The 18,695-nt window shown below is 38.0% G+C and overlaps 1 protein-coding gene across 1 annotated transcript in view; it reads left to right on the top strand.

Annotated features, from left to right (window-relative positions):
- Positions 1 to 18,695, top strand: part of ANO3 (anoctamin 3) — a 271,028-nt gene that overhangs the window by 217,994 nt on the left and 34,339 nt on the right. Inside the window, exons 15-17 of the mRNA XM_004263929.3 lie at positions 12,254 to 12,336; positions 12,972 to 13,112; positions 13,642 to 13,806. Of these exons, the coding sequence (XP_004263977.2) occupies positions 12,254 to 12,336; positions 12,972 to 13,112; positions 13,642 to 13,806 (389 nt within the window). The remainder of the gene's footprint in view (positions 1 to 12,253; positions 12,337 to 12,971; positions 13,113 to 13,641; positions 13,807 to 18,695) is intronic.

The raw sequence follows: 18,695 nt of genomic DNA, 5'->3' as shown, positions 1-18,695 counted from the left end.
ATGTGCCTTTTTAATATTGTTGGAAGTTTGGGGAAATCTCTAGTGTGTTTCATATATGACTTGAAGTTTGTGAAATAATTTCCATAAAGTAGTTTCTGGCTCCATATATTTCAGACCTTATTTCTCTTTCGTTATCAGAGCTGGATACCATAGAACATGTGCATCTCATCATATATCCCCTGGCCTGGCACCTGAAAGAGTTAGCAACTGGAGGAGTTTCCTCAGAATCCATTGCTACATTAGGATAATTAGCAATAACTGAACAACACTTGGAAGTGCCTGCAAATCACATAAACATATCTCACTAAGCCCAAACTAAATGTATCCCTGACTCAACATTCCATTAGTCAACTGTCAAAAACACCCGGCCACTCCAGCACCCAATATTTGGAAAAGTCAGAGATTCTGGCTATGTCTACAGGCAGATTTTAGACACATCAAAATTGTAAATATAAGCAATTTAATTATCCTGGGACTGAGTATTTGCTTGAATTGTGGACCAAGAAGCATCATGCTTACCTCTGCATGTCCGTCTTCACAAATTCAGATATAGTGGTCTAATAAAGGAAAAAAATAGTCTTTTCAGACAATTAAGTTATAAGCATGTGTCAGTATTTTATTAGAGTTTTACTGCAAACGAAAGTTCTCTAAAAGACCAATGCAAAGATTTTGGTCTTGGTAGACACATATAAGAAAAAAGAATGGTTAGTAATAATTTTTAGACTCCAAACAAAACAAAAATGGGTCAGATCAAACGACTGTACTTTTTTTTTTAACATCTTTATTGGAGTATAATTGCTTTACAATGCTGTGTTAGTTTCTGCTGTATAACAAAGTGAATCAGCTATACGTATACATATATCCCCATATCCCCTCCCTCTTAAGTCTCCCTCCTACTCTCCCTATCCCACCCCTCTAGGTGGTCACAAAGCACCAAGCTGATCTCCCTGTGCGATGCAGCTACTTCCCACTAGGTATCTATTTTACATTTGATAGTGTATATATGTCAGTGTTCCTCTCTCACTTCATCCCAGCTTACCCTTCCCCCTCCCCATGTCCTCGAGTCCATTCTCTATATCTGTGTCTTTGTTCTTGTCCTTCCCCTAGATTTGTCAGAACCATTTTTTTTTTTTAGATTCCATACATATGTGTTAGCATACAGTATTTGTTTTTCTCTTTCTGACTTACCTCACTCTGCATGACAGAATCGAGGTCCATCCGCCTCACTACAAATAACTGAATTTTGTTTCTTTTTATGGCTGAGTAACATTCCATTGTATATATGTACCACATCTTCTTTATCCATTCATCTGTCGATGGACACTTAGGTTGCTTCCATGTCCTGGCTATTGTAAATAGTGGTGCAATGAACATAGTGGTATATGACTCTTTTGAATTATGGTTGTCTCAGGGTATGTACCCAGTAGTGGGATTGCTGGGTCGTATGGTAGTTGTATTTTTAGTTTTTTAAGGAACCTCCATGCTGTTCTCCATAGTGGTTGTATCAATTCACATTCCCACCAACAGTGCAAGAGGGTTCCCTTTTCTCCACACCTTCTCCAGCGTTTACTGTTTATAGATTTTTTGATAATGGCCATTCTGACCGGTGTGAGGTGATACCTCATTGCAGTTTTGATTTGCATTTCTTTAATGATTAGTGATGTTGAGCATCCTTTCATGTGTTTGTTGGCAATCTGTATATCTTCTTTGGAGAAATATCTATTTAGGTCTTCTGCCCATTTTTGGACTGGGTTGTTTATTTGATATTAGGCTGCATGAGCTGCTTGTAAATTTTGGAGATTAATCCTTTGTCAATTGCTTCATTTGCAAATATTTTCTCCCATTCTGAGGGTTTTCTTTTCATCTTCTTTATGGTTTCCTTTACTGTGCAAAAACTTTTAAGTTTCATTAGGTCTCATTTGTTTATTTTTCTTTTTATTTCCATTTCTCTAGGAGGTGGGTCAAAAAGGATCTTGCTGTGATTTATGTCACAGAGTGTTCTGCCCATGTTTCCTCTAAGAGTTTGATAGTGTCTGGCCGTACATTTAGGTCTTTAATCCATTTTGAGATTGTATTTGTGTATGGTGTTAGGGAGTGTTCTAATTTCATTCTTTTACATGTAGCTGTCCAGTTTTCCCAGTACCACTTATTGAAGAGGCTGTCTTTTCTCCATTGTATATTCTTGCCTCCTTATCTCAAGATAAGGTAACCATATGTGCATGGGTTTATCTCTGGGCTTTCCATCCTGTTCCATTTATCTATATTTCTGTTTTTGTGCTAGAACCATACTATCTTGATTACTGTAGCTTTGTAGTATAGTCTGAAGTCAGGAAGCCTGATTCCTCCAGTGCAGTTTTTCTTTCTCAAAATTGCTTTGCCTCTTCGAGATCTTTTGTGTTGCCATACAAATTGTGAAGTTTTTTGTTCTAGTTCTGTGAAAAATGCCATTGGTATTTTGATAGGGATTGCACTGAATCTGTAGATTGCTTTGGGGAGTATAGTCATTTTCACAGTATTGATTCTTCCAATCCAAGAACATGGTGTATCTCTCCATCTGTTTGTATCACCTTTAATTTCTTTCATCGGTGTCTTACAGTTTTCAGCATACAGGCCTTTTGTCTCCTTAGGTAGGTTTATTCCTAGGTATTTTATTCTTTTTGTTGCAATGGTAAATGGGAGAGGAGTGTTTCCTTAATTTCTCCTTCAGATTTTTCATCATTAGTGTATAGGAATGCAAGAGATTTCTGTACATTAATTTTGTATCCTGGTACTTTACCAGATTCATTGATTAGCTCTAGTAGTTTTCTGGTAGCATCTTTAGGATCTCTATGTATGGTATCATGTCATCTGCAAACAGTGACAGGTTTACTTCTTCTTTTCTGATTTGCATTCCTTTTATTTCTTTTTCTTCTGTGATTGCCGCAGCTAAAACTTCCAAAACTATGTTGAATAATAGTGGTGAGAGTGGGCAACCTTGTCTTGTTCCTGATCTTAGAGGAAATGGTTTCAGTTATTCAACATTGAGAACGATGTTGGCTGTGGGTTTGACATATATGGCCTTTATTATGCTGAGGTAGGTTCCCTCTATGCCTACTTTCTGGAGGTTTTTTTAATCATAAATGGGTGTTGAATTTTGTCAGAAGCTTTTGCTGCATCTAATGAGATGATCATATGGTTTTTCTCCTTCAGTTTGTTAACATGGTGTATCACATTGATTGATTTGCGTATATTGAAGAATCCTTGCATTCCTGGGATAAACCCCACTTGATCATAGTGTATGATCCTTTTAATGTGCTGTTGGATTCTGTTTGCTAACATTTGTTGAGGATTTTTGCATCTGTTCATCAGTGATATTGGCCTGTAGTTTTCATCTTTTGTAACATCTTTGTCTGGTTTTGTTATCAGGGTGATGGTGGCCTTATAGAATGAGTTTGGGAGTGTTCCTTCCTCTGCTATACTTTGGAAGAGTTTGAGAAGGATAGGTGTTAGCTGTTCTCTGAATGTTTAATAGAATTCTCCTGTGAAGCCATCTGGTCCTGAGCTTTTGTTTGCTGGAAGATTTTTCAACACAGTTTCAATTGCAGTGCTTGTGATTGGTCTGTTTATGTTTTCTATATCTTCCTGTTTCAGTCTTAGAAGGTTGTGCTTTTCTAAGAATTTGTCCATCTCTTCCAGGTTGTCCATTTTATTGGCATATAGTTACTTGTAGTGATCTCTCAAGATCCTTCATATTTCAGCAGTGTCAGTTGTTACTGCTTCTTTTTCATTTCTAACTCTGTTGATTTGCATCTTCTCCCTTTTTTTCTTGATGAGTCCGGCTCATGGTTTATCAATTTGTTTATCTTCTCAAAGAAACAGCTGTTAGTTTTATTGATTTTTGCTATGGTTTCCTTCATTTCTTTTTCATTTATTTCTGATCTGATCTTTATGATTTCTTTCCTTCTGTGAACTTTGGGGTTTTTTTGTTCTTCTTTCTCTAATTGCTTTAGGTGTGAGGTTAGGTTATTTATTTGAGATTTTTGTTTCTTGAGGTAGGATTGTATTGCTATAAACTTTCCTCTTAGAACTGCTTTTGCTGCACCCCATTGGTTTTGGGTCATTGTGTTTACTTTGTCATATTTTTCAAGGTATTTTTTGATTTCCTCTTTGATTTCTTCAGTGATCTCTTGGTTATTTAGTGGCATATTGTTTAGCCTCCATGTGTTTGTATTTTTTACAGATCTTTTCCTGTAATTGATATCTAGTCTTATAGCGTTGTGGTCAGGAAAGGTACTTGACATGATTTCAATTTTCTTAAAGTTACCAAGACTTGATTTGTGACCCAAGATATGATGTATCCTGAAGAATATTCCATTAGACTTGAGAAGAATGTGTATTCTTTCATTTTTGGGTGGAATGTCTTTTAAATATCCATTAAGTCCATCTTGTCTAATATGTCATTTAAAGCTTGTGTTTCCTTATTTATTTTCATTTTGGATGATCTGTCCATTGGTGAAAGTGGGGTGTTAAAGTCCCCTACTATGATTGTGTTACTGTCGATTTCCCTTTTTATGGTTATTAGCATTTGCCTTATATATTGAGGTGCTCCTATGTTGGGTGCATACATATTTACAATTGTTATATCTTCTTGGATTGATCCCTTGATCATTATGTAGTGTCCTAATTTGTCTCTTGTAATAGTCTTTATTTTAAAGTCTATTTTGTCTGATATGAGAATTGCTACTTCAGCTTTCTTTTGATTTCCATTTGCATGGAATATCTTTTCCCATCTCTTCACTTTTAGTCTGTATGTGTCCCTATGTCTGAAGTGTGTCTCTTGTAGACAGCATATATATGGGTCTTGTTTTTGTATCTATTCAGCCAGTCTATGTCTTATGGTTGGAACATTTAATCCATTTACATTTAAGGTAATTATTGATTTGTATGTTCCTATTACCATTTTCTTAATTGTTTTCCATTTGTTTTTGTAAGTCTTTCCCTTCTCTTGTGTATCCTGCCTAGAGAAGTTTCTTTAGCATTTGTTGTAAAACTGGTTAGGTGGTGCTGAATTCTCTTAACTTTTGCTTGTCTGTAAAGGTTTTAGTTTCTCCATCAAATCTGAATGACATACTTGCTGGGTAGAGTAGGTTGTAGGTTTTTCCCTTTCATCACTTTAAATATGTCCTGCCACTCCCTTCTGGCTTGCAGAGTTTCTGCTGAACGATCAGCTGTTAACCTTATGGGTATTCCCTTGTATGTTATTTGTTGCTTTTCCCTTGCTGCTTTTAATATTTTTTTTTGTATTTAATTTTTGATAGTTTGATTAATATGTATCTTGACATGTTTCTCCTTGGGTTTATCCTGTATGGGACTCTCTGTGCTTCCTGGACTTGATTGACTATTTCCTTTCCCATGTTAGGGTAGTTTTCAACTATAATCTCTTCAAATATTTTCTCAGACCCTTTCTTTTTCTCTTCTTCTTCTGGGACCCCTATAATTCGAATGTTGATGTGTTTAATGTTGTCCCAGAGGTCTCTGAGACTGTCCTCAATTCTTTTCATTCTTTTTTCTTTATTCTGCTCTATGGTAGTTATTTCCACTATTTTATCTTCTAGGTCACTTATCCATTCTTCTGCCTCAATTATTCTGCTATTGATTCCTTCTAGTGTATTTTAATTTCATTTTTTTGTGTTGTTCATCATTGTTTGTTTGCTCTTTAGTTCTTCTAGGTTCTTGTTAAACGTTTCTTGTGTTTTCTCTATTCTATTTCCAAGATTTTGGATCATCTTTACTCTCATTCCTCTGAATTCTTTTTCAGATAGACTGCCTATTTCCTCTTCATTTGTTTGGTCTGGTGGGTTTTTACCTTGCTTCTTCACCTGCTGCATATTTCTCTGTCTTCTCATTTTATTTAACTTACTGTGCTTGGGGTCTCCTTTTTGCAGGCTGCAGATTCATAGTTTCCATTGTTTTTTGTATCTGCCCCCAGTGGATGAGGTTGGTTCAGTGGCTTGTTTAGGCTTCCTGGTAGAGGGGACTGGTGCCTCTGTTCTGGTGGTGTGGCTGGATCTTGTCTTTCTGGTGGGCAGGGCCGCATCTGGTTGTTTGTTTTGGGGTGTCTATGAACTTAGTATGATTTTCGGCAGCCTATCTGCTAATGGGTGGGGTTGTGTTCCTGTCTTAGTAGTTTGGCATGGGGCATCCAGCACTGGAGCTTGCTGACCATTGCATGGAGCTGGGTCTTCACGTTGATGTGGAGATCTCTGGGAGAGCTCTCGCTGATTGATAGTATGTTGGGCCAGGAAGTCTCTGGTGGTCCAATGTCCTGAACTCAGCTCTCCCACCTCAGAGGCTCCATCCTGACACCAGGCTGGAAAACTGAGACCCCATCAGCCATGTGGCTCAGAAGAAAAGGGAGAAAAAAAGAAGGAAAAACATACTAATAAATTTTAAAACGTATTAAAATAAAAACAAAAATAATAATAAAAGACAAAAGAAGAGAGCAACAAAGCCAATAAACAAATCCACCAATGATAACAAGCTCTAAAAACTAAACTAAGATAAACATAAAAATCAGAAACAAATCAGTTGCAGACAGCAAACTCCACATCTACAGTTGCTCCCAAAGTCCACTGCCTCAATTTTGGGATTTGTTGTCTCTTCACAAATGCAGGGTACATCAATTTGATTGTGGGGATTTAATTGGCTGCTCCTGAGGCTGCACGGAGAAATTTCCCTTTCTCTTCTTTGTTTGCGCTGCTCCTGAGGTTCAGCTTTTGTTTCAACCCCTCTTTGCATGTAGGTTGCCCTCAGGCTTCTGTTCCCACCCAGACAGAATAGGGTTAAAGCAGCAGCTGATTAGGGGGCTCTTGCTCATTCAGGCTGGGGGGAGGGAGGGGTACGGTAGTTATAATTGGAATGCCAGGTGTGCCTGAGGTTGCAGAGACCTATGTGACGTTGCAACAGCCTGAAGTGCACTGTGTGTTCTCCCAGGGAACGTGTCCCTGGTCACGGGACCCTGGCAGTCGCGGGCTGCACAGGCTCCTGGGGTGTGTGTGTGTGTGTGTGTGTGGATAGTTCCCTTGCTTGCACACAGGATTCTTGGTGGCTGTAGCAGCAGTGTTAGCGTTTCATGCCTGTCTCTGGGGTCCAGTCTGATAGCTGCGGCTCGTGCCTGTCTCTGGAGCTCATTTAGGCAGTGCTCTGCCTTCTGTGGGCACACTGGAGAGGAATCCCCTCTCCTCGCGCACCCCAAAACAATGGTCTCTTGCCTCTTAGGCAGTTCCAGACTTTTCCCTGGACTCCTTCCTGGCTAGCTGTGGCGCACTAGCCCCCATCAGGCTGTGTTCACGCAGCCAACCCCAGTCCTCTCCCTGGGATCTGACCTCCGAAGCCCAAGCGTCAGCTCCCAGCCCCCACCCCCCCGAGCAGGTGAGCAGACAAGCATCTCAGATTGGTGAGTGCTGGTTGGCACCAATCCTCTGTGTGGGAATCTCTCCACTTTGCCCTCTGCACCCCTGTTCCTGCACTCTCCTCCATGGCTCCAAAGCTTCCCCCCTGCCACCCACCGTCTCCGCCAGTGAAGGGGCTTCCTAGTGTGTGGAAACTTTTCCTCCTTCACAGCTCCCTCCCAGAGGTGCAGGTCCCATCCCTATTCTTTTGTCTCTGTTTTTCCTTTTTTGTTTTGCCCTACCCAGGTACATGGGGATTTTTTTGCCTTTTGGGAATTGTGAGGTCTTCTGGTAGTGTTCAGTAGGTGTCTCTAGGAGTTGTTCCACATGTAGAGGTATTTTTGATGTATTTGTGGGGAGGAAGGTGATCTCCATATCTTACTCCTCTGCAATCTTGAAAGTCCCCCAAAAAGACCGTAGACTTCTGATTGATGGACCACTTGGTGTTTGAGCAGCTAACCTCCCAGAAGTTCTCAGTCTCATTTAGGTCTATTACAAATTTGCTTAAACATTTTGTCTATAATGCTAATTTCTTCCCGGAAGGATGTTGCAAATTATGTAGCTCGAAAAGTTCTCTCCCAAACCATGTTTAAAAATAATTTTTCCTTTGGCATAGAGAAAGGTCAGTGTTTGCATCTGGGTGTGAATTTCAGCCAAGGGACTTCTTCAGGTAACTTAACCTCCAAGAGTTTCGATTTGCTTCTCTGCTGAAGGAGACTAATAATCTTTATTTCACCTGGGTTGTTGTGGAAATAATAGGAGTCAATTAAAGACATCTAGCACAAAGTCTGGGATCTTGAAAGTGCTCAGTAAATGCTAGTTCTCTTCTTCCTCTTTGGGCCTATGATGCAACTCATTTTCATTTTTTTGTATGCTCTCTAAGAATAGCCAAGCATTGTGCTCTCAAAAAATAATTTTGAATTGAATTATTTACTCTAGAAGCAGCTTTACCATCTTAAATACAAAAGAAGAAGAAGGACAATATAAGCTGTTTGCTGTGTCACCAGCAAAAGATGGAAAGAGTTATGACAATTATGACTGAATTTTTATAAGTGAAACAATCAAAATATAAATAATTGACAATAGCCCATATTTCGTGCAGAAAAATACACAGTATCTTTATACAATGTAAGCCAAGAACTTTGTCTACAAAGTTCCCTATGTATAACAACAAACAGAATGTTGAAAAACATGGGTTATTATAATTTATAATAATATAAATTCATCTTAAAATGAATTAAGCTTAGACCACTTACAAATTATACCTCAGTTAATTTGTACAACACTGCCATAAAGACAATTTTTCTATTCTCGTTTTTAAGTTGTGAAAACAAAGGCTTTTCATTGTTTAGTCATTTGTCGAAGGTCACACAATTAGAAAAGAATATAGGCAACTCTCAAACCCAGAACATTTGTACCCCATGCCATGCTCTTTCTCCAGCACCACATTGCCATTCCTAGATGGTCTTTTGAGGGTCATTATAACTTGATCAAGAAGATAAATCGTATTTATGATAAAAGTAAGTTAGTAATTTATTATATTGTTGTCATCATTCATCTATGGTGCTAAGTACAGTTCTAAGTATCCAGTTCTAGGGGGATGCTTATAAAGTGAGCAAATATTTAAGAGTTTTTAAGGCTCTGTATGGCCAATCAGAATGGATATAGACTTTAGTTCTGGAGCAGTTTCCTGGAGGCCAGCGCTGTTCCAGGGGTTAACTCTACATATACTTCATCCTGGTGAAGGTTCCCTAGGGAAGAAGGGCCAGCCTGTGAGGAGTATGACACCCTTAGAGGGTTCAGTTATGAATCAGTTTTTTCTTTTTTCTGTCATAAATGAACAGTCTATATGGCTATATCTCTGAGTATCAGAGATATATCAGTCCTAAGTATACTTCTTAAGAAAAATACTTTGGATGGGATTACCTAAATTGTAACAGTGACTATTTATGAATGGTGGAATTGTAGGTGACTTCTGTTCTTTACAGTTTAATTCACTCATTCAGCATACATTTATTGAAAGCCTAGTAAATGGCAGGCCCTCCTAGACGCCTGTATTTCAGAAGTGAATAATACAGGAGTTGTTCCAGTTATTTTTGTTGGTGTTACATTTATAATCAGAAAATGTTCAGCAGAGTTAAGTAAAGAAAGTATATCAAATAGTTGAATGGCAAGATGAGGAAAAGTCCTGAGAAAAATCAGTCCAGAACTTTAAAAAGATTACATTGTATTTATAAAAAATATATGGCAAAATGCTGACAGCTTATTTTTGCAGACACCTAATTTTTTAGCAAATCAATTGAGAGTATCCATGTTAATGTGAACAAATGCTACTGAATGCGTATTTAATGTACAAATGCCAATACCATACTGACAGGAAGAGTTAGCTTAGAGAGACACATTACATCAAATTTAAGAGTCTGCTCTGGTCAAGACTGTAGTGAGAGTTCTCCTATTTTAATATAGCACGGTGCTATTTATGTGTAGCTTCTTCTTTCTAAATGATATTGCTTAGGGGGAAAAATATGAAGTCTGATTTCAGAAATTGGTGAAGATTTTCAGTGATTATAGTTCAAATGCTGGCTTTCCCATGTTCTTAGAACTCAGATGCTTGTTATTTTATTTCTTACTTAGTGTTTTTAGAGAGAGAGAAGAAGGAGAGGGAAATTTGAAGTAAAGTTAGAGAGAGATTCCATGTCCTTAGACAAAGAGGAAATTTAACAATACAAGTAGGTCTTGACTAGCCAGTTCTACAACTAACCAGTTGAGGCTGTGTCAAGTACAGTTCAGCCCAAATATTCAAAATCTGCTGTTTCACACATATGTATAGGCTCTTTATATTGATTAGCCTACTAATCAATAGTCTACTAGATACTCATGCAAAAAACTCTACTAATTGTACTGCTGTAAGGCGTTAACCAGAAAATCAGTAACTTATCCTAGGCAGGGAAATTTAAAATGTCCCACACTCATGGTCCTTCTGTTAATTGTAGATCCTGTTTAGTGAGGTTTCTATTTCTAACTCATGTACGGTGATGTTGCAATACTACGTGGGGAAAGCACATTACGCTTGCGGATGTTGCTGAAAACAAATCTACGGAATGGGGGATTCTTTAGTAGTTCTTGGGTGTTGTACAAATTGGCTGTGGCAGAGAGGTTGCTCTGATATACTCTCGTTTCAGATGGGTCTCCTTTTGAGAAAGCTTTAACTTTTTATCTCTTCTGATGAAAACAATACTTGGAATTCTTTTTTGGGCTCCATATTCAGACATACTTAACTTCATTTATGTTCGGAATTGACCACTTGCCTGTGTTGCCCCTCTCATTAGCCACTCCCCCACCTGGAAGTACAGTGAAGTTGTTTTTAAAACTTTTTAAACAATAATTATTTTTCCAAATAAAATTGAACATGATTGCTCAATATATATATTAAAAAGGGGGATTCTCTCTTTCTTCCAATGTCTTTCGTGACATTCCACAGAGCATAATTTGAAAACCTCTAGAATAATACAAAAAACACTTCCCCAGGGGTTAGTCACAATCACTGAATTCGATTCAGTAATTCAGTTCAATTTAACAAACTTTTATTGAGCATTTCCAGTGTGCCAAGCACTAAAAGCGCTAAGGAAAAAATGGCCTCAAGAAACTTACCTTCAAGTGTGGGGAAAAGCAGGTACAGAAAAAAGCGTAATAAAGTGTTGTGGACGCTTTGGCAGATTTCTGGACAAGGTCAGTGATGTATGTCAGTGACTCTGGGCCTTGCTTTCTGTGAATTTAAAATAACTTGGAACAAACTACATACAGAATCTTACCTCTCTTACATGCTTGACCCTGTGATTCTGTTACTCTGTGCCACTGACTTTAGATCACAGAGGAAAGCCACTGGAAATGGACATGAGAAATGGAAGTGCAAGGGATGGATGCGGCATGTGCATCTTTGAAATTTTTGTAACGTTGAGAAAAGTATGTCATTATAGTCAGAGAGGTAGGAGTGAAAAAATAAATACAATGCATAGTTGCTAAGGAGCAGAATTAGGGAGTATCATCTTCAGATTTTCCAAAATACTCTCTACCTCCATTGATGCACATGAAGCCCTGCTTTCCCCTGACAACACAGTTCCTTTTTCCACTGAAGACCTCTTATCTCCAGCTTCATCTCCAACCCAGTTTCACAAGATCAAGATCATGCTATTGTAACAAAAATATCTGCTTATTTATTCCAATAAAAAGAATCACTCTTGGACTTCCCTGGTGGCGCAGTGGTTAATAATCCGCCTGACAATGCAGGGGACACGGTTTCGAGCCCTGGTCTGGGAAGATCCCACATGCCACGGAGCAACTAAGCCCATGCGCCACAACTACTGAGCCTTAGCTCTAGAGCCCACGAGCCACAACTACTGAGCCCATGTGCCACAACTACTGAAGCCCGCGCTCTAGGGCCTGTGCTTCACAACAAGAGAAGCCACCGAAATGAGAAGCACGCGCACTGCAACGAAGAATAACCCCCGCTTGCCACAACTAGAGAAAGCCCGCATGCAGCAACGAAGACCCCATGCAGCAAAAATAAATAAATTAAATAAATAAATTTATTTTAAAAAGTCACTTTCCATCAGGAGTGCATGCTGATAGCAGTTGCACAGATAGGGAGAAGAGGGTAAGGGAAAAAACATTCCAGCTGTATAAATTTAATACAAATGTAGTTAATTTTAATTATTTAATAATAGGATGTGAATGCATCAATACAAGAATAAAGGCAATGATGACAGAGTGGGATATGGTCAGGTAAAGAATTGTAATAATAATAATATTATTATTATTTATAGCCACAGTCTTCCTGGAGTTTTGGAAAAGGAGAAGAAGTACACTGACCTATGCTTGGGACCTTATTGAATGGGAAGAAGAGGAGGTAAGATGTTAAGAAACCAGGAGATAAGGAAACTGGAATAACATATGGTACAGAAAATCATTCACTGTCCTTAATGTCCAAGCAGGAAGCAGCTAAACACCATTCAATTTTTTTTTTTTTTTTTTGCGGTACACGGGCCTCTCACCGTTGTGGCCTCTCCCGTTGCGGAGCACAGGCTCCGGACGCGCAGGCTCAGCGGCCATGGCCCACGGGCCCAGCCGCTTCGCGGCATGTGGGATCCTCCCGGACCGGGGCACGAACCCGTGTCCCCTGCATCGGCAGGCGGACTCTCAACCACTGCGCCACCAGGGAAGCCCCACCATTCAATTTTTACTTGACTTTTTTTTACTAACAAGATTCTTATTTTATGAAGACAGTAAAGATCAATGATGAAATGTGTAATTTTTCAAAGCACTTCTATGATGTTTCCTTAAATTGCATTAGTGGAAAACTGTGCTAATTAAAATATAGTTTAGGGTTAAATAAACCCTAAAATAACTTTCATCTAATTTTTTACAATTTGCTTCTTTGCCAAGACTTGATATAAAAATAGGTCAAATTCCAGAAATTTATTAAATATTGGACTTTTTAAAAATTTGTGACAGATATTTAGTTAACTTTAGTTTTTCTCATAGGAAACACTTCGTCCCCAGTTTGAAGCAAAGTATTACAAGATGGAGAGAGTGAATCCCATCAGCGGAAAACCTGAGCCTCATCAGCCTTCCTCAGACAAAGTCACTCGGCTTCTTGTTTCTATCTCAGGAATATTCTTCATGGTAAAGTATAATCATAAATCTCAGAATGTGGGATTCCAGGTTTAGAAAGGCATTCTAGGATACCAACTCATTTTGTGACCCCGAGGATGTAAGAAACTATCCTGTTCAGTACCTTGGTAGTACATATATACTATTAAACAAAATAAAAATCACAGCAGGTCACAGAATAATTACAAAGGGAGTTTGTGCATATCCCTAAATAAAACACTCTTTGGGAGAAACAAAGATCATCTAAGATAAAATGGAAATTACATGATCATCCTAAAATTAGATATTTTGTTTTAAAACCAAGCATTCATGAGAAAGTGGAGATTTGAACAGCATATCCCACTGAAACAACTGAATCTTATACCATTTATTTTGACTCTAATGAAAGTTAGTTCCATAAAGGAAATTTTAAATTTACATATGCTTTCTTGGAAAAGTGCATTTCTTTAGCTTTTGGGGTCAGTGTATTGGATCCTTGGTGTTGCTTTCGTTTTGTAATGATGCACAGTGTGGATGTCTCCTCTGGTCTCCCATATTGTAGATTTCTCTGGTGATCACTGCAGTGTTTGCAGTCGTGGTGTATCGCCTGATTGTCATGGAACAGTTTGCATCATTCAAGTGGAATTTCATCAAACAACACTGGCAGTTTGCAACTTCTGCTGCTGCAGTCTGTATCAATTTTGTGATCATTATGGCACTGAATCTTGTAAGTGTTTACAGATTTTTCAATAGGTGTACAAGGGGTGGGTAAAGGAGAGGATGTGTTTCCTTTATACTTGGATTGGACTTACAGGCAGCCAAAATAAGACCTAGTATCATTTCTGGCAAAGACAATTTGGCTCAACAGAAAGTATTTCATTTATGTGGTTTACATGATGGATTTTTAAAAAATTAAAACTAACAGTCGTATCGCCTTCCTTGCTCTTTGGGTTTATAGTTTAGTTTAGCGACAACTTCCACTCGAGTATCTAGTGTGTGCTAGAAATGCTGCTATGCTCTTTTCATTCAGATAAGGGATTGTTTGGATTAGAAAGCCATTCCAACAAACTCAACCTCAGAGGAGAATTTATTGGAAAGATATAGGAAATTCTGTTTGAAAGTGTAGCCTTGTTATCTCCAAGACCTCATGTGAAATGGAAAACAGTCAGACAGCTACTCCATTTTTATTCCTCTGGAACTAAGTTTTATTTTCCTTCCTTCCCTCCCTCCCTCTTCCTGTTTTTCTCTCCCTCTCTCTATCTTCTTTCCCTCTCTCTTTTCCTTTCTTTCTACCTCTTTTTCCAATGATTCTATTTGCATATCTGCTCCATTCTATCAGGAAGAGACCATCTGCCTCCCCATGGCCTCCCTTTCAGAGTCTGGTATACTGTTGCATTGCTATGCTTTTGTTATTTTCATTGGCTCTAAATTCATGACCATGTTGGTCAATTTCTGTAGTTTATTTAACTTAGATCATCCAGTGTTTCAATGTGCTAGTTTTTCAGAGAGAGCATCTGATTGGTTCAACTTCACATATACCAAGTGACTTATGAACCAAATGTCTATGGCTGCGAGGACAATATTATGCTTAGGTCTACCTCTTCGGCAAGATCTGTGGATGGGGCCCCATTTTCTGAAGACAGGAGGCACTTATTGGCACATTTAGAATAATATCTTTCCTTTAATTCTTCCAACACCACCACAAGGTCAATATTTTCTCCATTTAGTAAATGAGGAAGCTGAAATTCAGAGAGCTTAAATAACTTGTCCCAGATTATGCATATAGTAAGTGTTAGTGCTTATATATTTACATGGTGAGATAATTCATATAGAGGGCTGACCAATACACAAACAATGATATTGATAACATAAACAGGTAATACGCATTTGGTTCCAAACGTGGATTGATACTGACGTTACATGGTTAGTCGGGAGGGAACTGGAACCATTTACTATTTAACTTTAAAATTATCAGAGATGTTCTTAAGAGAAAATAAATAGTCACTGAGAAATGGGTAAATATTAATGCAAGGACAATAGTTAATATTTTCTACTGGAGACTCCTTTCTTCAGGGTTAGGTTAATTTGCAGAAGAAGAATGTTGCTTACTGTATCTCCAAATAAGCCATACAGTATTTTAATTTATGCTTTTGACTCATAAAGGGAACAATAAACATTGAAAAAAGACAGTGCTAGGATTGAGAGGCTTGTGTGGTAGCCTATATAAGGAAGTATATGTTGTGCATTGCACAAAGTCACCACATTGAAGGAGGAACCATTCACAGCAAGGACATTGTAGAGTTTTATATTTATGGTTTTTATATTAACTATTCTGGCAGATAGGGAAAGAAATTGTTTCTAACAAAACCAGTGTATTGTGGCAGTTTTCCAGTGGACAGAGGTTATTGTGGTTGATCTCATTATCTAAGGAAAAGGAAGCTAAGTGGTTAATGTATTCATTTCTAGGTAATACTAGCAATCAGCTAGTCTGATTTTAAACTGATCCAATTTCTTATCCTTAGTAAGTTGGTTGAATTTTAAATTTTAATATTATTTAAGTACATGGCATACAGTTACGGAAGAAGGATATACAATTTCACTTGATTTCCATTGGAACACACCTGCATTTTGAAGAGTGACAATAAAATGTTAATAGTGGTTATATCTCAGGATAATATTTGATTTAATATATATTTTTTCTGTTCATTCAAATATTTATCTCTATATGTAGGTTTTGATTTATAATCAGAAAAAAATAGCCTTTACTTTTAAAACATTCTACCATGATATAAAATTTGGAACAAATTAGAATTGGAATGTACTTTATTTTTACTTTATATATGAGTTACCCATAAAACCGCAGCCACCTAGGTAGCAACTTTGGGTCATTTTTAAAATTTTGTCTTTCACCAAGTAAGGAACAGGCTTATCAATGATCAATGGCTAACATCCCAGGACACACACTCACACTCTCTCTCTGTCTCTCTCTCTCTCCCCTCCGTCTGTTCCTTCTGTTCTCATTTATGCTCTCTCCCTCTCCCCTGCCCCTCTGAACACTGCCCAGGCTTTCGTCAGTTTGAATTGTCAGTTCCTCAACTTAGTGTCCTGATAAAAGTCCATTACTTTCTATCAGGCTGGCTGAAGTTTTCACTGATGTACCAGACTCCAGTTTTATATTATTCCAGGTGCTTCTCAATTCCCAGTCCCTTGAACTCTGATTCTGCTCCCCCTCCAATTTCTATCCTCGGTGATCACCCCTTCCCTAGAATCACAATTGACCCTCAAACATACATTCCTCTCTCTTATAGGTTCAGATACAACTTCTTCTCACTAAGTTTATATTTTTGATGAGGCTTAGTGTATTCTTTCTTCCAAAGTACTTGCATTTACAGACAACAAAGACCTCTGTAGACAGGTAAGGATGGTACTATTTTTATCATAGAAACCATCCTTTGAGATCCTTAAAATCCCACTAGCTCTACTTCATTAAATACAAAAGCCCATGTAAGTGCCTAGAGCTATGAAATAAGCATCCATGGTTCCCAGGAGAAAACAGAGCTGACTTTCCTCTTTCTAAATGTTTATTTCTACTTGAGCATTTTGGCTTTCAGATTCAGGGATTGTTAGAAGGGAAATAGACCATACAACTTCTCCTTTGCCCTTGCAACTAACTCAGGAGAAGATTTTAAAATGGATTTAGCATAAAAGAAGTGAATTACACAGCCAACTCACCAAATGTGAAAGGAATGTTATATTTCTCAGATTCAATCAGTGTAAAAAAAATAATGCCCTTTTGAATTTATGCATTTCCTTCCCACCCAGGATGTTAAGGCACCTCACAGATTATTAAACAGCCCTTCTGACTCACCTGAACACACAGGATCAATTTAAGAGCTTAATCAAATAAGGATAGATTAACATCATTAATATCAAAATATCAGACTCTTTAAAAAAAATATACCACCAAAAAGATTCACCTAGAATACCAAATGCTATCTTTTGTTATCTGCAGAACAACTCTAAATATACAGCTCATACAAATGTACTTTTCAAATGTACTCATACAAGTGTTTCTTAATAGCTTGACTTTGTGATCCCTGTGCTACCATATTCCCCAAACGAGGGATTTGGACTCAGTTAAAATATTCTATTAATCTAATACGCTTTTCAGCTATAAGCCATATACATGAAACTATGAAATGAGTGCACGGAAAAATAGCTTAAATCAGCCAAATAATATTTTTAAACTGAACTTTTCATGTTTAATGTACACAGCCAGAAACCTTGCCATTCTTCATGCATTACTTTCGTCTCCTTCATCATATCAGTGACTGTTGTGAACTGTGCTTCTCTCGTATCCATTCCCTGCTCCCCATCCTCACTTCTGCTTCCTTAGTTCAGCTGCTTGTCATTTCTAGCTCAGGCTATTGTCACAGCCTTCTAACTGGTTAGTCTTCCTGTCTCTATTCTCCACTCTTCCTACCTCCCTTTCACACCACTGCTGCAAGGGTCTTTCAAAATTACAAATCTGATCATCTTATTTTGTACTCAGATCTGTATAACAGGTTCCCATTGCCTCTGACATCAATGGCATGGGAGGGTCTCCATTATTTAAAGCCAGTTTTCCCTTCTCCCCTTGTTGGAGTTTGTGTCTTGCCCCCTCCCTGTCACACCCTGCAGTCCAGCCTATAGAACCACTTGTGCTTTCTCCCTGGCATTCTGCTATTTCACACCCATCTCTTGGTTCACAGTGCTTCCTCTATTGACCTTTTTTTTCTTTTTCTCTCCTTGAAGAATATCTCTTCACCTTTGAAAATTTCAGTTAAGGATCACTTCTTTCATAAAATTTGTTCTCGATCCCATATGTGGAATTAAAGAATCTCTTTGTGTCTGTTCTTCTCACAGGTGCTTGAACAGGTCTATTCTCCCTCCTTATCAGAGTCTCCTGATAGCATTAAACAATCTCTTTTGTGAATGCTCTTCTGCTACAGTGCTTGGGATATGCCTGTTCTCTAGCGATCAGGTTATAAATTCCTCATGAGCAGGGGCTGTAGCTTCCTCATGTTTATATCTCCAGGTCTTTGCCTAATGCCTAAAAGACATTTAGAATATATTCTTTCAATACATTTTAAATATTTTATTCTCCAGATATCCTAGCATTTCGAATATTGTATGTGCTCAAAGTCACTTTTGTTACTGGAATTATATTTTCAGTGTCTTTCAAGTTTTCTGCCCTTGTTAATTTCATTCAAACTAACGATCAAAGGATATATATTCTCTAAGCTTTTAAAACAGGTGGATTGTGACATTCCTACAAATATTTAATTTGGGAGAGAAATATGGATCAAGATAATAAAAATTTGATGACAGGCCCATTTTACAGATCATAAAAGTAACTTCAAGGATTGTTTCCTACTCTTATACTCATCAAATCACCTGAAACACTTTTGAAAAACTACAGATTCCTGAGTCTCATTCAGAATCTTCTTTATAGGACTATGAAGTCTGTATTTAAAACAAAAAATTTCCCATAATGCTCTCCAAGTGATGCTGATCCAGTTAGTCCACAAAATAGCATTAAGAAATCAGTGATTTAAGGAGCTAAGGTGATTTTGA

Source organism: Orcinus orca, chromosome 8, assembly GCF_937001465.1.
Source record: "Orcinus orca chromosome 8, mOrcOrc1.1, whole genome shotgun sequence".
NCBI lineage: Eukaryota > Metazoa > Chordata > Mammalia > Artiodactyla > Delphinidae > Orcinus > Orcinus orca.
Note: the sequence above shows the minus strand (reverse complement) of the source record. Positions and strands in the feature narration are given on the sequence as shown.